General features: G+C 48.1%; 1 protein-coding gene across 2 annotated transcripts in view; it reads right to left on the bottom strand.

Annotated features, from left to right (window-relative positions):
• Positions 1–20,478, bottom strand: part of ROBO4 (roundabout guidance receptor 4) — a 1,158,575-nt gene that overhangs the window by 372,209 nt on the left and 765,888 nt on the right. For both annotated transcript variants that reach the window (XM_068240264.1, XM_068240265.1), the window contains exon 13: positions 3,760–3,867. In XM_068240264.1, coding sequence (XP_068096365.1) covers positions 3,760–3,867 — 108 coding nt within the window. The remainder of the gene's footprint in view (positions 1–3,759; positions 3,868–20,478) is intronic.

Genomic DNA, 20,478 nt, shown 5'->3' with positions numbered 1-20,478 from the left:
ACGAGAGACTGACAGCACGAGGCTAAAGAAGCCTGGGATGACAGGACAGCCACGCCTGCAACCTGCCCAGCGAATCAGGATCCGGAGGTGGCTCCATGCGTGTCGGCTGACAGCCGATCAGCTGACACGCTTCCTGAGGGTATAAGGAGCGCGACGCTATCCGCGCGCACGCCCTCCCTCCTTCACCAGCTGATCTGCGCAAGAGCGCCTCCCCGCCAGAGCGTTGCTGATGTCGGGGGGCAACCCAGAGGTCCTGGACGCGTCGCCATCCGTGCCAGCAAAGGTATGTCTGGCAGAGCTGACAGGGGGTTTTATGATTAGGCACCACCAGGGGGGTCTAGGGGTTAGGTACAGGGAGGGTTCTGTGTGAGAGTAGGGTTAGGTATAGTTACAGACTTACAGTACAATATACACCACGGGGGGGGGGGGGGGTTAGAGTTAGGCAACACCAGCGGGGTCTAGGGGTGAGGAATAGGTACAAGGAGGGTTCTGTGTGAGAGTAGGGTTAGGTATAGTTAGTTACGGTACAATATTTGTAATATATACATTTTATTAAATGATCTATATTTACACAAAGGGGGGGGGTCTAGGGGTTAGGGATAGGGATAGATCTGTGTGAGCCTACAGTTAGGTATAATTGCAGTAAAATACCTGTAAAATCTACCATTGTATTACTATGCTTAATACAAGTGTAAATATCTTTTTTTTTGTTATAAACGCTATTTGACATTTCATTCCTGAATTTGTTTGTTGTTATAGACGGTATTTTGCCGTTTCATTTCCGTTTATTCAACCTATTTAGCACTACATTTTCACTTATTAGCTATAAACGAAAAATATTGTTTTACATTACAACTTATAATTTTGGCTATATCCCGCTCCCTTTTTTCCAGACGCCCTTTTCTGATGCACGCCAGAAGGAGTCCCGAGCCAGTACACAGTCTGCACAGGATCTATATTTACTGCTGTCTGCTAGGGGCAGCTGTACCAGGCCGGAGGGGGAGCCAGCAAAGAGAAAGGACATCTGGCTGGAAAGTATAAGGCTGTGTACTGGATACGGCTTATCAAACATCTGAAGCTCTTCAATCAAATGTACGAAGGAACCCATTCTAACTGCTTTGTTCAGCCAACCATTTCCTGTGCCAATGAACAGGACGTCATAGCGTTCCCCATTGAGTCATGTAGTAGTCTGCACTGCAAGTGTGGTGAAATTAACTCCTTTTCTGACCAGCAGAGGGTGCCCATTAACAGGCTGGACTTGCTCATCCATCAAAGAGTGCTTCTTGGCAAAACTGAAGGTGTTATCTGGAAGCGCAAGCGAGTTCATCATTTCATGACTTTACATTTATAATTTGACTATGATGAAACCCTATTACCATATAAGGCCAAGACACAAGGGGCTTGATTCACAAAGCGGTGCTAACCTACTTAGCACGTCTAAAGTCTTTAGACGTGCTAACCAGGGTGCTAAGTAGGTTAGCACCGGATTTCTCAATCAGATCACGCGCTAACTTTGCGCGCGCAAAGTTTTACGCGCGCAAAGTTTTATGCGTGCTAAGTCCCATAGGCTTTAATGGGCACTTCGCGCGGTGCGCCCTGCGCTCTGTGCAGTGTGCGCGTAAAGTTTTACGCGCATAAAGTTTTATGCGCGAAAAGCTGGTTTAGACGTGCTAAGGGGGTTTTCACAGGCGTGCTAACAGTTAGCACCGCTTTGTGAATCAAGCCCAAGATCTCATTTCATCAGCCCTTTGGCCTTGTTCACATTATAAATCGCCAACGCTGTCACAGGCGCTGAGCGATTTATTGAGCTTTTTTCAAAGTACTTTTCCCTGCGCTTTGAGCTTAGAAAAGTGCTTTTGTAAGCGTTTTTCTAAGCGCATTTGCTAAGCGATTGAGATTTTCGCTTCCCGACACCAGTCAGGATGTGAACTCTTTGACCCCGAAAAGAATAAATACAATGTATTTATTCTTAAAAGCGCTCAGGAAATCTCTATACAAAGCGATTTTTCAAGCGTTTTTTCGCTTTTCCTATACCTTCCATTATAGCAAAAGCGCTTAGTAAAATGGTACATGTAGCATGTTCCGAGTTGCTGAAAATCGAAATGCTTACATGTGAACACTCTCATAGGAAATCATTGCATCGCTTTTAGGACAAATTCTAAAAATCGCCAGCACTTAAATAAAATCCGCAAACTCTCAGTGTGAGCAAGCCCTTACCCAAATTGATGCAATTCTACCCCTTGGATAAGAAGGAACATTTGCAGTGACTCCACCTGGATCGCTGCCTGATCAATCCTGATATCAAACCTTATATTGCTGGATTGCTCATACAATCAATATTCTCATTAATGCAAACATGGATATCAACTTGCATGCATGCTTTTTTTTCTTGACTTTTTTCTGGGGGAACTTTATTTATTTAGAGCTTGTCTCTATAATTCAAGGATTACAACATTATATATACATTGGCTAGAATCCTGGGATCCTACATACGCTGTGATCATTATCTTGATGTACATAACCAGGGCCGGGCCAAGGCAGAGGCAGGAAAGGCGCCAGCCTCAGGGGCTCAGTGGGGTGAGAGCGCTTTCCTCTCCCCCTTGGCCCATCACCCTCTAGTCTAACTTCCCAGCTTCCCCAACAGTTTGCAGCCAAGTGTCCTGACCAAAGCGGGAGCTCTGATCATAAAAAGTGACTGTTTGCCCGCCCACAAGCCGCGCTGCTATCAGAGAGTAGACAGAGGCGTCTGTAGCATCAGTGTTGCTTGACTTGCTTCCTACAGTCTCTAAGCAGCACTGACGCTACAGCTGTGCCTGTGACTGCTCTCTGATGGCAGCGCGGCTTGTGAGCGGGCACACAGTGACTTATGATCGGAGCTCCTGCTCCGGTTAGGACAAGTGGTGGCTGCAAATCTGCAAATCAGAACTGTCGAGAGCCCAGGGGAGGATAGTTCAGACCGAAAAGTGACTGGCTTCGTGCAGCATTGTCTGCGAGCTGCCCCAGCATGGACATGAAGGTGTGCAGTGGGGGGAAGGGGGGGGGGACACTTTGGACTTCCTGCCTTGGGCGCTGAAAAACCTTGTCCCAGCACTGTACATAACAATCCTAGTCCCTAGACTACTATGAATTGCATACAAACTGAATGCGATTTTTAGGTCTTCAATTGCATGCAATTTTCAGATTTTGTATTGGTATGGCCACAGCTTGTTATAAATGTTTGATATGCTCAGGGGCGTAGCAATAGGGGGTGCAGCGGTAGCGACCGCATCGGGGCCCTTGGGCCAGAGGGGCCCCGAAGGGCCCTCCCTCAACTACAGTATTAGCTCTCTATTGGTCCTGTGCTCATAATAATCACTTCTATAGATACTTTGAATAGTGGTAATCATTAACAAACTGTTTCCCATCCCTTCCTTGCACCTCTGACTCTGTAGTTGCCATTGGCAGGTTTTGGTGCACCGTATCAATTGCTATGTATAGAGTGCTTGGGGGGCCCCATTGTAAAACTTGCATCGGGGCCCACAGCTCCTTAGCTACGCCACTGGATATGCTGAACGGCAAATGATTAGGGAAGTGCTCTGGCTATGTGTTTTTTTTATACTTATACAACCATAAGTGGATACAATTAAAGTTGATTTTTTTCTGTGATAGTATTTTCTCATTTTTTGTTTTGCTATAAACATTTAGCTTCTAAGTACCGTATTAGAGCCTCAGTTTTCTCTTCCTTTCTCCTTTCCAAATTGTATAGAATGTTACACTCACCTTTGCCTTGTATGGTTCCATCTAAACTCCTCATACTTGGTACACTGCCGCTCTGATTATCTGCCTGGCCAACTGGAGACAGAGGGGCACTATTCACATGATGAAGCTCTGTGGAAAATAAAGATTAAAGTAAAATTGCACCTTCTTTATGAAGTTGCAACACTTTTGATGGAGATCTCTAAAAACCTGCAATACTGCTGGATAAGGGCAACTGGCAAATATACCTATTATTTGCATTAAAACATTTTTTTTAAATTATGTGGGGTCCCCCTTTCCCAAGTTGCTGTAACCCTATTGTCACCCATGCAGGCTGGTATAGAATTCAGAATCTGTGTGGCGCTCTATACTCTTTTAGCGAGGGGCAGAAAAGCCTCCTCCTTTCCCAAAAAGCACTTGTCCAATCCCATAGCTCCCAACTGTCCCTTTTTCTGAGAGACAGTCCCTTTTGGGAGCCCTGTCCCTCTGTCCCTCTTTCACCCTCATTTGTCCCTCTTTCAGGACTTTGTCCCTCTTTCTATGTAAATATATATATTTCTATAATAAACATGTGTTTGATTGACTCTAAACTTTATTCCCAACCTTTAAATTGATATATTACTAATTTTAAAATGTTACTATGAAGGAAAATGAACTAGGATAGAAAGGACCAGTGTGGTTTGAATTATAAAACAACATATGTTTCTTATGAAATCTTTGTGGTATGCATGACATGACTAAAATCATGGTGAGTGGCCAGGGGCGTGGCTTAAGTGTCCCTTTTTCTCATCTCAAAAAGTTGGGAGGTATGCAGTCCATGAACAAGAATCTCTTTCCCACCTCCAGTGCCCAGGAGAATGTAGGGGCCCTAGGTGGCTCATGGTGAAATCTTAGGGTCTTCTTTAACAAGAGAAACCCCTATGCCTGCCCCCCAAGAATATTGGGTATAGGGTTACTAATGAACCCTTTACACGTTTCCACAAAAAGTACAAAATGAAATAAAAGCATAAAGATGAAAAAAGTATTTGAATAACATTTAGTAACATTTGACCCACTACTCAATAATGTTGTGAACCAGAGCCGGCCTTTGGGGGGGGGCAAGTGGGGCAATCGCCCCAGGCCCCGTGCTTGAAGAGGCCCCGCGCACTGCCACTGCGGGCCGCCTATCACTCGCTCAGCAGGAGGGGAGCAGAGAAGAGGGAGAGCTGTGCGGATGGCGGGGAAGGGGGGCCATCTCCCCCCTCCTTCCCTCACCTTAGGGGGCTCTCCCTCCCTCGCTCTCTCCTCCGGAACAAATGTGCGGTGGCTGGCGCAGCGGGCGGAACTCACCTCCTTCTCGCTCTAGCACCGGAAGTTCTGGTGCCGCAGCCGCTGCTCTGGTCTGGACCAGACCAGACTAGCGGCACATCCATCCGGCGCCTGCTAGCAGATGCAGGTAAGTTCCGCCCCTCTGCCAGCCACCGCACATTAGTTCTGGAGGGGAGAGCGAGGGAGGGAGAGCCCCCTAAGGTGAGGGAAGGGGGGGAGACGGCCCCCCTTCCCCACCGCTGATCCTACAGCTCTCCCTCTTCTCTGCGCTGCTCCTCTCCTGCTGGGGCGACACCTGGCTACCTATTCTGGGCACATATACCCCTGACTAAATGTACTGGGGACATATACCCCTGCCTACATATACTGGGCGCATATACCCCTGGCTACATATACTGGGCACATTTACCCCGCCTACATATACTGGGGACACATACCTCTGCCTACATATTCTGGGGACATATACCTCTTACTACATATACTGGGCACATATACCCCTGCCTACATATACTGGGGACATATACCCCTGCCTACATATACTGGGCACATATACCCCTTACTACATATACTGGGCACATATACCTCTGGCTACATATACTGGGTGCATATACCTCTGGCTGCATATACTGGGCACATATACCCCTGCCTACATATACTGGGGACATATACCCCTGCCTACATATAATGTGCACATATACCTCTGGCTACATATACTGGGCGCATATACCTCTGGCTACATATACTGGGGACATATACCTCTGGCAGCATATACTGGGCGCATATACCCCTGGCTACATATACTGGGGACATATACCCCCCACTACATATACTGGGCACATATACACCTGCCTACATATACTGGGCACATATACACCCGCCTACATATACTGGGCGCATATAACCCTGCCTACATATACTGGGCACATATACTCCTGACTACATATACTGGGCACATATACCCCTGGCTACATATTCTGGGCACATATACCTCTGGCTACATGTTCTGGGGACATCTATACCACTGGCCACCTATTCTGGGGACATCAATACCACTGGCCACCTATTCTGGGGACACCTATAGACCTGGGGCTACCTATTTTTGGGGAACCACTGCTGTCAGATTTAGTGTATTTTGGGGAACTGCTGCCAGGTGAGAGGTGTCTACCATATTATGGGGGCATTCTGCCTATTTATGTGAAATGCTGTCTATTTATGTGCCTAATGACTGCTGAATTTGTCTTGTTGGGGGCCTCATGGTTACTGAATTTATCTTGTTGGGGGCCTCATGATTGCTGAATTTGTCTTGTTGGGGGCCTCATGATTGCTGAATTTGTCTTGTTGAGGGCCTCATGATTGCTGAATTTGTATTGTTGGGGGCCTCATGATTGCTGAATTTGTCTTGTTGGGGGCCTCATGATTGCTGAGTTGATCATGTTGGGGGCCTCATGATTGCTGAATTTGCTGAATTTTGCAAGACAAAAGTTACTACAACAATGTGAATTTTGTGAAACATGAACCTTAGAATTTCCAAATTAATTGAAGCATGAGCTCCCCCACCCCCACACTTAAAACCACCACGCAAATGTTTGTATTTATATTGGTTGGCTTAGTGGCCTTTACCTGACATAATTGTTTTCAAACAACAATAATAATAAGGAATACTGCATTAAAGGCTACAAGCCCATGAACGTAGCGATATGGTATATGGCCTACACTTATGGCTCTAGGCCCCGCATGTGATACTCGCCCCATGCCCTGCATACTCTAAGGCCGCCTCTGTTGTGAACAAGGGGATAACTAAAACTAGGAATTTTAAAAAGGCTAATTTTAAGAAGCTCAGAGACTTGCTAAGACTGGTAGACTGGGATATTACATTACAGGGCAAGGACACTGAAAATAAATGGCAAACTATCAAAAAGATTCTGTTGACTGTTGTAAAATGTGCTTTTTTTGTACTTATTGTAGAATACAAAATTATGTAGCACAGAATAATCTTATTTCAGTTTGACAGCAAGGTTTTACTAAAGACAAGTCCTGTCTCACTCACACACTCAGCTTTTATGAAGTGGTGAATGAAAATGTAGTTCTTGGGAAAGCAGTAGATGAGTACTTGAACTTGGACTTTGTACTTGGACTTTGCAAAGGCTTTTGACACTGTTCACACGATATCCAGAAGCTGAGGATACAGGGACTAGGAAATAAAGTGTGTATTTGGGTAGAGAACTGGTTAAAGGACCACTGTTGCGAAAATCTTAAAGTTTAAAATATATACAGTGCTGCCCATAATTATCCACTTGAGGGGGCTTTACCCCCCTTAAGGACCAGGCACTTTTTTTCCATTCAGACCACTGCAGCTTTCACGGTTTATTGCTCGCTCATACAACCTACCACCTAAATGAATTTTGGCTCCTTTTCTTGTCACTAATAAAGCTTTCTTTTGGTGCTATTTGATTGCTGCTGCGATTTTTACTTTTTATTATATTCATCAAAAAAGACATGAATTTTGGCAAAAAAATGATTTTTTTTAACTTTCTGTGCTGACATTTTTCAAATAAAGTAAAATTTCTATATACATGCAGCGCAAAAAATGTGGACAAACATGTTTTTGATTAAAAAAAAAACCCATTCAGTGTATATTTATTGGTTTGAGTAAAAGTTATAGCGTTTACAAACTATGGTGCAAAAAGTGAATTTTCCCATTTTCAAGCATCTATGACTTTTCTGACCCCCTGTCATGTTTCATGAGGGGCTAGAACTATAGGATAATATAAATAACCCCCAAATGACCCCATTTTGGAAAGAAGACATCCCAAAGTATTCACTGAGAGGAATAGTGAGTTCATAGAAGATATTATTTTTTGTCACAAGTAAGCGGAAAATGAAACTTTGTGACAAAAAAAAAAGTTTCCATTTCTTCTAACTTGCGACAAAAAAAATGAAATCTGCCATGGACTCACCATGCCCCTCTCTGAATACCTTGAAATGTCTACTTTCCAAAATGGGGTCATTTGTGGGGTGTGTTTACTGTCCTCGCATTTTGGGGGGTGCTAATTTGTAAGCACCCCTGTAAAGCCTAAAGGTGCTCATTGGACTTTGGGCCCCTTAGCGCAGTTAGGCTGCAAAAAAGTGCCACACATGTGGTATTGCCGTACTCAATAGAAGTAGTATAATGTGTTTTGGGGTGTATTTTTACACATACTGATGCTGGGTGGGAGAAATATCTCTGTAAATGACAATTTTTTAATTTTTTTTACACACAATTGTCCATTTACAGAGGTCTTTCTCCCACTCAGCATGGGTATGTGTAAAAATACACCCCAAAACACATTATACTACTTCTCCTGAGTACGGCGATACCACATGTGTGGCACTTTTTTGCACCCTAACTGCGCTAAGGGGCCCAAAGTCCAATGAGTACCTTTAGGATTTCACAGGTCATTTTGCGAAATTTCGTTTCAAGACTACTCCTCACGGTTTAGGGCCCCTAAAATGCCAGGACAGTATAGGAACCCCACAAATGACCCCATTTTAGAAAGAAGACACCCCAAGGTATTCCGTTAGTAGTACGGTGAGTTCATAGAAGATTTTATTTGTTGTCACAAGTTAGGGGAAAATGACACTTTGTGAAAAAAAAACAATAAAAATCAATTTCCACTAACTTGTGACAAAAAATAAAATCTTCTATGAACTCACCGTACTACTAACAGAATACCTTGGGGTGACTTCTTTCTAAAATGGGGTCATTGTGGGGTTCCTATACTGTCCTGGCATTTTAGGGGCCCTAAACCGTGAGGACGGAGTAGTCTTGAAACTAAATTTCTCAAAATGACCTGTGAAATCCTAAAGGTACTCATTGGACTTTGGGCCCCTTAGCGCAGTTAGGGTGCAAAAAAGTGCCACACATGTAGTATCGCCATACTCGGGAGAAGTAGTACAATGTGTTTTGGGGTGTATTTTTACACATACCCATGCTGGGTGGGAGAAATAACTCTGTAGATGGACAATTGTGTGTAAAAAAAATCAAAAGATTGTCATTTACAGAGGTATTTCTCCCACCCAGCATGGGTATGTGTAAAAATACACCCCAAAACACATTATACTACTTCTCCCGAGTACGGCAATACCACATGTGTGGCATTTTTTTGCACCCTAACTGCACTAAGGGGCCCAAAGTCCAATGAGTACCTTTAGGATTTCACAGGTCATTTTTGATTCAAGACTACTCCTCATGGTTTAGGGCCCCTAAAATGCCAGGGCAGTATAGGAACCCCACTAATGACCCCATTTTAGAAAGAAGACACCCCAAGGTATTCTGTTAGGAGTATGGTGAGTTCATAGAAGTTTAAATTTTTTTGTCACAAGTTAGCGGAAATTGATTTTAATTGTTTTTTTTCACAAAGTGTCATTTTCTGCTAACTTGTGACAAAAAAATAAAATCTTCTATGAACTCACCATACTCCTAACGGAATAACTTTGGGTCTCTTCTTTCTAGAATGGGGTCATTTGTGGGGTTCCTATACTGCCCTGGCATTTTAGGGGCCCTAAACTGTGAGGAGTAGTCTTGAAACCAAATGTCGCAAAATGACCTGTGAAATCCTAAAGGTACTCATTGGACTTTGGGCCCCTTAGCGTACTTAGGGTGTAAAAAAAGTGCCACACATGCGGTACCGCCGTACTCAGGAGAAGTAGTATAATGTGTTTTGGGGTGTATTTTTACACATTCCCATGCTGGGTGGGAGAAATATCTCTGTAAATGACAATTGTTTGATTTTTTTTTTTACACACAATTGTCCATTTACAGATAGATTTCTCCCACCCAGCATGGGTATGTGTAAAAATACACCCCAAAACACATTATACTACTTTTCCTGAGTACTGCGGTACCACATGTGTGACACTTTTTTGCAGCCTAGGTGCGCTAAGGGGCCCAACGTCCTATTCACAGGTCATTTTGAGGCATTTGTTTTTTAGACTACTCCTTACGGTTTAGGGCCCCTAAAATGCCAGGGCAGTATAGGAACCCCACAAGTGACCCCATTTTAGAAAGAAGACACCCCAAGGTATTCCGTTAGGTGTATGGCGAGTTCATAGAAGATTTTATTTTTTGTCACAAGTCAGTGAAAAATGACACTTTGTGAAAAAAAAACAATAAAAATCAATTTCCGCTAACTTTTGACAAAACATAAAATCTTCTATGAACTCGTCATACACCTAACAGAATACATTGGGGTGTCTTTTTTCTAAAATGGGGTCACTTGTGGGGTTCCTATACCCCCCTGGCATTTTACGGGCCCAAAACCGTGAGTAGTCTGGAAACCAAATGTCTCAAAATGACTGTTCAGGGGTATAAGCATCTGCAAATTTTGATGACAGGTGGTGTATGAGGGGGTGAATTTTGTGGAACCGGTCATAAGCAGGGTGGCCTTTTAGATGACAGGTTGTATTGGGCCTGATCTGATGGATAGGAGTTAGTGTTGGGCGAACAGTGTTCGCCACTGTTCGGGTTCTGCAGAACATCACCCTGTTCGGGTGATGTTCGAGTTCGGCCGAACACCTGACGGTGCTCGGCCAAACCGTTCGGCCACATGGCCGAACTAAGAGCGCATGGCCGAACGTTCCCCGAACGTTCGGCTAGCGCTGTGATTGGCCGAACGGGTCACGTGGTTCGGGCCCGAACGCGCTCTGATTGGCCGAACGGTCACGTGGTTCGGGTAAATAAATACCCGAACCACGTCATATCTCCGCCATTTGTCTGTGGGTTTAGCTTTGGGTAGGCAGGCAGGGTAGTTCGCTCTCCAGCCACGCTAGCCAGTGTCCCCCCCAGTCATTGTGTGTCGCTGCTGGGAACAGTAGTACACCGCTCGCTCAGCCACACTATATATAGCATTGTTTACTGCCACTGTGTACCTCGCTCAGCCACGCTATATATATAGCATTGTGTTTTCTGACACTCTGTGTACACGGCTTAGCCTGACTAATATAGCATTGTGTGTACTGCCACTGTGCACCTCGCTCAGCCACGCTATATATAGCATTGTGTGTACTGCCACTGTGCACCTCGCTTAGCCACGCTATATATATAGCATTGTGTTTTCTGACACTCTGTGTACACGGCTTAGCCTGACTAATATAGCATTGTGAGTACTGCCACTGTGCACCTCGCTCAGCCACGCTATATATAGCATTGTGTGTACTGCCACTGTGCACCTCGCTCAGCCACGCTATATATAGCATTGTGTGTACTGCCACTGTGCACCTCGCTCAGCCACGCTATATATAGCATTGTGTGTACTGCCACTGTGCACCTCGCTCAGCCACGCTATATATATAGCATTGTGTTTTCTGACACTCTGTGTACACGGCTTAGCCTGACTAATATAGCATTGTGTGTACTGCCACTGTGCACCTCGCTCAGCCACGCTATATATAGCATTGTGTGTACTGCCACTGTGCACCTCGCTCAGCCACGCTATATATAGCATTGTGTGTACTGCCACTGTGCACCTCGCTCAGCCACGCTATATATAGCATTGTGTGTACTGCCACTGTGCACCTCGCTCAGCCACGCTATATATATAGCATTGTGTTTTATGACACTCTGTGTACACGGCTTAGCCTGACTAATATAGCATTGTGTGTACTGCCACTGTGCACCTCGCTCAGCCACGCTATATATAGCATTCTGTGTACTGCCACTGTGCACCTCGCTCAGCCACGCTATATATAGCATTGTGTGTACTGCCACTGTGCACCTCGCTCAGCCACGCTATATATATAGCATTGTGTGTACTGCCACTGTGCACCTCGCTCAGCCACGCTATATATATAGCATTGTGTTTTCTGACACTCTGTGTACACGGCTTAGCCTGACTAATATAGCATTGTGTGTACTGCCACTGTGCACCTCGCTCAGCCACGCTATATATAGCATTGTGTGTACTGCCACTGTGCACCTCGCTCAGCCACGCTGTATATAGCATTGTGTGTACTGCCACTGTGCACCTCGCTCAGCCACGCTATATATAGCATTGTGTTTTCTGACACTCTGTGTACACGGCTTAGCCTGACTAATATAGCATTGTGTGTACTGCCACTGTGCACCTCGCTCAGCCACGCTATATATAGCATTGTGCTTTCTGACACTCTGTGTACACGGCTTAGCCTGACTAATATAGCATTGTGTGTACTGCCACTGTGCACCTCGCTCAGCCACGCTATATATAGCATTGTGTTTTCTGACACTCTGTGTACACGGCTTAGCCAGACTATATAGCATTGTGTGTACTGCCACTCTGTGTACACCGCTCAGCCAGACTATATAGCATTGTGTTTACTTCCACTCTGTGTCTGCTGGGCCTGGGAACAGTAGTACACCGCTCACCCGCCACTGTATAGCATTGTGCTCTGTGTCGCTGCTGGGAATAGTGGTACTGTATAGCATTTCTGTACTGCGACTGTACTGCTGCCAGTCAGCGTGTACTGTAAGGATAAGTGAAATGAGGAAGAAATCCGGTGAAAGAGGAAGGGGCAAGGGAAGAGGTGTTTCCCCTGACGGTTCACGTACAGGCCACAGGGGAGCACCCAAGAAAACCCACTCAATACCGCCCATGTTGTCCAGGACAACAACCCTCACAAATCCAAAAGAACAGGACCAGATAATTACTTGGATGACCTCTCAAGCGTCCAGCAGTGGGTTAAGCAGCACCAGCACATCACGCACGAGGTCCGAGTCCTCAGCCAGTTACAAGGAGCCAGTGGGCACAAAGCTGACACAACCGGCAGCGACACCACGCACACAACTGCCAGATAACCAGTCCTATGAATTACCTCAGGACACAATGGGGTATTCGCAGGAGCTATTCCCAGCCCAACAAACTTCCACCTATGAAAGGTCAATGGAGGAACAGCCAGAAATGTTGTGCCCGGATTCACAACCATTAACTGTGGGAAATGCACCGCGCACTGAAATACAAGGCGAGTCCGAGGAGGACTCGGAAACCCAAATCCCAGAGCAAGTTGGGCAGGAGGGGTTGCAATTGCAGGAGGTCGGCCGACAAGATCTGGAAGACGACGTTGGAGTGAGCTGCGCAGAGGTTGTTCTGGGGAGCTCTACTCCACGGCGGCGGCCCCCCACAATGACATATGACGAGTTTGAGGAGATGGAAGAGGAGGGTATGGACAATGTGGACAGAGACCCAGATTTTATTTGTGAATGAGAACATCGCCGTCGTAGCAGCAGCACAGATGAGTCTGTTGAAGAACCCACTGCTGCACGAGTTCGCCTTGTGCCACAAGGTAGGCGGCGCGCAATTTCAGGCACCACAAGCGTGGAAGTTAGAGTGAGAGGCAAAAGAGGAGGAAGCAGAAATCGCCAGCAAGGAGGCAGGTGCTCCAAAGTCTGGGCTTTCTTTGAAGACTGCACTGAGGATGTTACCATGGCGATTTGCAAGGTGTGCAAGACTCGCCTGAGCAGGGGGAAAAGTATTAACAACCTCTCCACCACCAGCATGAGCCGCCACATGCTATCCAAACATCCCACTCTGTGGGCAAACGCGGCAGGACAGGGTACCAGCAACACTGCCTCCCTTGGGTTCACCAGACTCACCACCAGACCCGCCTCAGCAGCAGCAGTAGCCCAGCCATTGCGTGGTTCACAACATTCACAAACATCAGACGACGCTGACACTGTCACTTTCCGGAGTAGTGCTCTTGAGGTCTCCCAGTGTTCATCAAACACAACAACCAACAGCCCTTCCGTGTGCAGCGCTACGGTTCAGTTGTCTGTGTCGGAGATGTTTGAGCGCAAGAGGAAATTGCCAGCAAATGACCCCCGGGCCGTGGCAGTAACAGCCAGCATAGCCAAGCTTCTGGCCTGCGAAATGCTGCCATATCGAGTGGTGGAGACAAACAGCTTCAAGGGCATGATGTCAGTGGCCATCCCACGTTACGTGGTTCCCAGCCGCTACCACTTTGCACGCTCTGCAGTGCCTGAGTTGCATGAGCACGTGGTCAGCAAAATAACCCGAAGCTTGAAGAATGCCGTTGCCTGCAAGGTTCACCTCACCACTGACACCTGGACGAGTGCGTTCGGCCAGGGTCGATACATCTCCCTTACCACGCACTGGGTGAACCTTGTGGAGCCTGGCAGCGATTCCTCACCTGCTACGGCGCGGGTGTTGCCCACGCCGCAAACAGCTGCACCGCCGTCCCTCCCACTGGATAACAACAGCAGCACCTACCTCTCTGACTCCTTCTCCTCCAACGCATCTCAAAGCTGTACCTCTTTCGGAAACGCTAACCCAGCAGCAGTAGGATCGTGGAAGCAGTGCAGCACAGCTGTTGGCATGTGTCAGCAAGCGTTGCTGAAGCTGATCTGCCTTGGGGATAAGCAGCACACAGGGGAGGAAATTTGGAGGGGAATAAAGGAACAGACGGATTTGTGGCTGGCACCGCTGGACCTGAAACCGGGCATGGTTGTGTGTGATAATGGGAGTAATCTCATTCGCGCTTTAAGGTTGGCTAAGCTGACACACATCCCTTGCCTGGCGCACGTGATGAACCTAGTAGTTCAGCGGTTCCTGAGGACATACCCAGGCGTGGCCGATCTTCTGTTGAAGGTGCGTCGAGTGGCCAAACATTGTAGAAATTCCAGTACTGCTTCGGGGGCACTCGCCAAGATGCAGGAGCGCTTCAATCTCCCCCACCATCGCTTGCTGTGTGATGTCCCTACGCGCTGGAATTCTACGCTGCACATGCTAGCACGCTTTTGTGAGCAGAAGAGTGCAGTGGTCCAGTACATGACGGCGCAGTACCGAGGCGCATCCGGACAGCTGCCAAGCTTCTGTGGATCCGATTGGGCCAACATGTTGGACCTCTGCCAAGTCCTCCAAAATTTTGAGCAATCCACGTTGCTTGTGAGCAGTGACAACTCTTCAGTCAGCATTACCATACCACTGCTGTGTTTACTGAAGAGGTCGATGTTAAAAATCAAGGAAACAGCTGTCATGATGCAACTGGGGGAATCTGAAGGAGAAAACGATCAGCGTGATGGTACCAACATCAGGCCATCCGCCTCAGGGAACGCTGGCCCCAGCAGCTATGACGAAGAAGAGGAGGAGGAACAGCTGGAGTTGGAGCAGGAATTTCATGCCACCACTGACGAGGGCCAGAGCGGTGCACGTTGGACTTCCACAATTCAACGCGAATGGTCAGCAGAAGCAGACCAGGAGGAAGGTGACGACTATGATGCATCACAACAACTATCACAACGCTCACAAGAGGATGATGAGGATTCTGGTAGGACTCTGGCACACATGGCTCAATTCATGCTAGACTGCATTGAACGTGACCCACGCATTGTGCGCATTCTGGACAACACCAATTACTGGGTTTATACCCTTCTGGATCCACGGTACAAACACAATGTTCCAAAACTGCTTGAAGAAAGAGTCAGACAGGTCAAAATGGAAGAATACCAGCAGGCCCTTGTGGAGACTTTAGAGAGGAGATTGACATCCTCCCCCTCCTCTAGCCAGTTGTACGCAGACAGACTGACTTCCGCAAACCCAGGACGACCAGGAGGGCAGCAAACAACGCAAGCCGCAGCTAGTACCCAAAAGGGAACGTTATCGGCAGTGTCCTTGGAGTGGGAAAATTTTCTGACACCCATGCAGCAGCAGCCCACTGAACAGCAAGCGTGCAGATCCACCTCCAACACCGATCGCCTGGAGAAGATGGTCAAGGACTACATGTCAGATGACGTAGCTGTGTCGAACAATCCATCTGCACCCTTCAACTATTGGGTATCGAAGCTAGACACCTGGCACGAACTGGCAATGTACGCAATAGAGGTGCTGGCTTGCCCGGCAGCCAGCGTTATGTCGGAACGCTGTTTCAGTGCTGCCGGAGGCATCGTCACAGATCGGCGTATCCGCCTCTCTACAGAAAATGCAGACCGTCTGACTCAAATTAAAATGAATCAATCCTGGATTGGAAATGACTACGCAACACTCCAGGACCCCAACCAAGTAACATGACCAATGAACATCTGGGATGGTGTAGCGTTTCCGGTCCCTGTTTATTGAACCTCTCATCTGTATTACATTTATGACTGCATGGCGGCAAAAAGCATTGCTGCTATATCCGCACGCTTTTTGTCCTCATGCAAGGCCTGGGTTGTTGTGTCTCAAAAACCGTGGCCTTCTCCTCCTGCGCCTGCTCCTGTTCCATCACGTCTGCTGCTGCTGGGTTAGCGTTGCCGCGTGGTCCCTGTTTATTGAACCACTTATCTTTATTACATTTATGACTGCATGGCGGTACAAAGCATGCTATCCGCACGCTTCTTGCCCTCATGCAAGGCCTGGGTTGTTGTGTCTCACAAAGCGTGGCCTTCTCCTCCTGCGCCTCCTCCTGTTCCATCACGTCTGCTGCTGCTGGGTTAGCGTTGCCGCGTGGTCCCTGTTTATTGAACCACTTATCTTTATTACATTTATGACTGCATGGCGGTACAAAGCATGCTATCCGCACGCTTCTTGTCCTCATGCAAGGCCTGGGTTGTTGTGTCTCACAAAGCGTGGCCTTCTCCTCCTGCGCCTCCTCCTGTTCCATCACGTCTGCTGCTGCTGGGTTAGCGTTGCCGCGTGGTCCCTGTTTATTGAACCACTTATCTTTATTACATTTATGACTGCATGGCGGTACAAAGCATGCTATCCGCACGCTTCTTGTCCTCATGCAAGGCCTGGGTTGTTGTGTCTCACAAAGCGTGGCCTTCTCCTCCTGCGCCTCCTCCTGTTCCATCACGTCTGCTGCTGCTGGGTTAGCGTTGCCGCGTGGTCCCTGTTTATTGAACCACTTATCTTTATTACATTTATGACTGCATGGCGGTACAAAGCATGCTATCCGCATGCTTCTTGCCCTCATGCAAGGCCTGGGTTGTTGTGTCTCACAAAGCGTGGCCTTCTCCTCCTGCGCCTCCTCCTGTTCCATCACGTCTGCTGCTGCTGGGTTAGCGTTGCCGCGTGGTCCCTGTTTATTGAACCACTTATCTTTATTACATTTATGACTGCATGGCGGTACAAAGCATGCTATCCGCACGCTTCTTGCCCTCATGCAAGGCCTGGGTTGTTGTGTCTCACAAAGCGTGGCCTTCTCCTCCTGCGCCTCCTCCTGTTCCATCACGTCTGCTGCTGCTGGGTTAGCGTTGCCGCGTGGTCCCTGTTTATTGAACCACTTATCTTTATTACATTTATGACTGCATGGCGGTACAAAGCATGCTATCCGCACGCTTCTTGCCCTCATGCAAGGCCTGGGTTGTTGTGTCTCACAAAGCGTGGCCTTCTCCTCCTGCGCCTCCTCCTGTTCCATCACGTCTGCTGCTGCTGGGTTAGCGTTGCCGCGTGGTCCCTGTTTATTGAACCACTTATCTTTATTACATTTATGACTGCATGGCGGTACAAAGCATGCTATCCGCACGCTTCTTGCCCTCATGCAAGGCCTGGGTTGTTGTGTCTCACAAAGCGTGGCCTTCTCCTCCTGCGCCTCCTCCTGTTCCATCACGTCTGCTGCTGCTGGGTTAGCGTTGCCGCGTGGTCCCTGTTTATTGAACCACTTATCTTTATTACATTTATGACTGCATGGCGGTACAAAGCATGCTATCCGCACACTTCTTGCCCTCATGCAAGGCCTGGGTTGTTGTGTCTCACAAAGCGTGGCCTTCTCCTCCTGCGCCTCCTCCTGTTCCATCACGTGTGCTGCTGCTGCTGCTGCTGGGTTAGCGTTGCCGGTCCTTGTTTATTGAACCTCTTATCTTTATTACATTTATGACTGCATGGCGGTACAAAGCATGCTATCCGCACGCTTCTTGCCCTCATGCAAGGCCGGGGTTGTTGTGTCTCACAAAGCGTGGCCTTCTCCTCCTGCGCCTCCTCCTGTTCCATCACGTGTGCTGCTGCTGGGTTAGCGTTACCGGTCCCTTTTCCTGGAACCTCTTATATGTATTACATTTATGACTGCATGCCGACAAAAAACATGTTACCTGTGCAAAGAAAACAGACATTTCCCGCATTTAAAAGACAGTTTTCCCTTTGAAACTTTAAAATCGATTTTCTCAAAAACTATAAGCTCTTTTTGCTAATTTTTTTTTCCTCTTGTACCCACTCCCAAGGTGCACATACCCTGTAAATTTGGGGTATGTAGCATGTAAGGAGGCTTTACAAACCACAAAAGTTCGGGTCCCCATTGACTTCCATTATGTTCGGAGTTCGGGTCGAACACCCGAACATCGCGGCCATGTTCGGCCTGTTCGGCCCGAACCCGAACATCTAGATGTTCGCCCAACACTAATAGGAGTGCTAGGGGGGTGACAGGAGGTGATTGATGGGTGTCTCAGGGGGTGGTTAGAGGGGAAAATAGATGCAATCAATGCACTGGGGAGGTGATCGGGAGGGGGTCTGAGGGGGATCTGAGGGTTTGGCCGAGTGATCAGGAGCCCACACGGGGCAAATTAGGGCCTGATCTGATGGGTAGGTGTGCTAGGGGGTGACAGGAGGTGATTGATGGGTGTCTTAAGGTGTGATTAGAGGGGGGAATAGATGCAAGCAATGCACTGGTGAGGTGATCAGGGCTGGGGTCTGAGGGCGTTCTGAGGGTGTGGGCGGGTGACTGAGTGTCCTAGGGGCAGATAGGGGTCTAATCTGATGGATAGCAGTGACAGGGGGTGATTGATGGGTAATTAGTGGGTGTTTGGAGGAGAGAACAGATGTAAACAATGCACTTGGGAGGTGATCTGACGTCGGATCTGCGGGTGATCTATTGGTGTGGGTGGGTGATCAGATTGCCCGCAAGGGGCAGGTTAGGGGCTGATTGATGGGTGGCAGTGCCAGGGGGTGATTGATGGGTGGCAGTGCCAGGGGGTGATTGATGGGTGGCAGTGACAGGGGGTGATTGATGGGTGATCAGTGGGTTATTACAGGGAAGAACAGATGTAACTAATGCACTGGCGAATTGATAAAGGGGGGTCTGAGGGCAATCTGAGTGTGTAGGCGGGTGATTGGGTGCCCGCAAGGGGCTAGATTAGGGTCTGATCTGATGGGTAACAGTGACAGGTGGTGATAGGGGGTGATTGATGGGTAATTAGTGGGTGTTTAGGGTAGAGAACAGATGTAAACACTGCACTTGGGAGGTGATCTGACGTCGGATCTGCGGGCGATCTATTGGTGTGGGTGGGTGATCAGATTGCCCGCAAGGGGCAGGTTAGGGGCTGATTGATAGATGGCAGTGCCAGGGGTGATTGATGGGTGGCAGTGACAAGGGGTGATTGATGGGTGATTGACAGGTGATCAGTGGGTTATTACAGGGAAGAACAGATGTAACTAATGCACTGGCGAATTGATAAGGGGGGTCTGAGGGCAATCTGAGCATGTAGGCGGGTGATTGGGTGCCCGCAAGGGGCAGATTAGGGTCTGATCTGATGGGTAACAGTGACAGGTGGTGATAGGGGGTGATTGATGGGTGATTGATGGGTAATTAGTGGGTGTTTAGGGTAGAGAACAGATGTAAACACTGCACTTGGGAAGTGATCTGACGACGGATCTGCGGGCGATCTATTGGTGTGGGTGGGTGATCATATTGCCCGCAAGGGGCAGGTTAGGGGCTGATTGATGGGTGGCAGTGACAGGGGGTGATTGATGGGTGATTGATGGGTGATTGACAGGTGATTGACAGGTGATCAGGGGGATAGAGGTATACAGTACACAGGGGGGGGGGGGTCTGGGGAGAATCTGAGGGGTGGGGGGGGGTGATCAGGAGTCCCCAGGGGGCAGTTTAGGGTTAAAAAAAATAGAGTTGACAGATAGTGACAGGGAGTGATTGATGGGTGATTAGGGGGGTGATTGGGTGTAAACAGGGGTCTGGGGGGTGGGTGGGGGGGGGTGTCTGAGGGGTGCTGTGGGCGATCTGGGGCAGGGGGGGGGAAATCAGTGTGCTTGGGTGCGACATAGGGTGGCTGCAGCCTGCCCTGGTGGTCCCTCGGACACTGGGACCACCAGGGCAGGAGGCAGCCTGTATAATACACTATGTAAACATTACAAAGTGTATTATACACTTTGTATGCGGCGATCGTCGGGTTAACATCCCGCCGGCGCTTCCGTATGGCCGGCGGGATGTTGCGGCGGGTGAACGGAGTCAGGCGCCGGCGGAGGATCGCGTCACGGATGACGCGATCGCTCCGCCCATGCCCCTACAAGGACCGCCGCCTCTGTGGGTGAGCTGGTCCTTGCGGCCTCCACTTCCCGGCCGCCCCTGTGCAATAGGCGGTCGGGAAGTGGTTATTCATACCCCTGGCAAATTTTGACTTAAAGTTACTTTTATTCAACCAGCAAGTCATTTTTTTTTACTGGAAATTACGTAGGTGTCTCCTAAAAGATAATAAGACGATGT

This window comes from Hyperolius riggenbachi, chromosome 6 (genome assembly GCF_040937935.1).
Source record: "Hyperolius riggenbachi isolate aHypRig1 chromosome 6, aHypRig1.pri, whole genome shotgun sequence".
NCBI lineage: Eukaryota > Metazoa > Chordata > Amphibia > Anura > Hyperoliidae > Hyperolius > Hyperolius riggenbachi.
The sequence above is the reverse complement of the archived record's forward strand: the minus strand, read 5'-3'. Positions and strand labels throughout refer to the sequence as shown.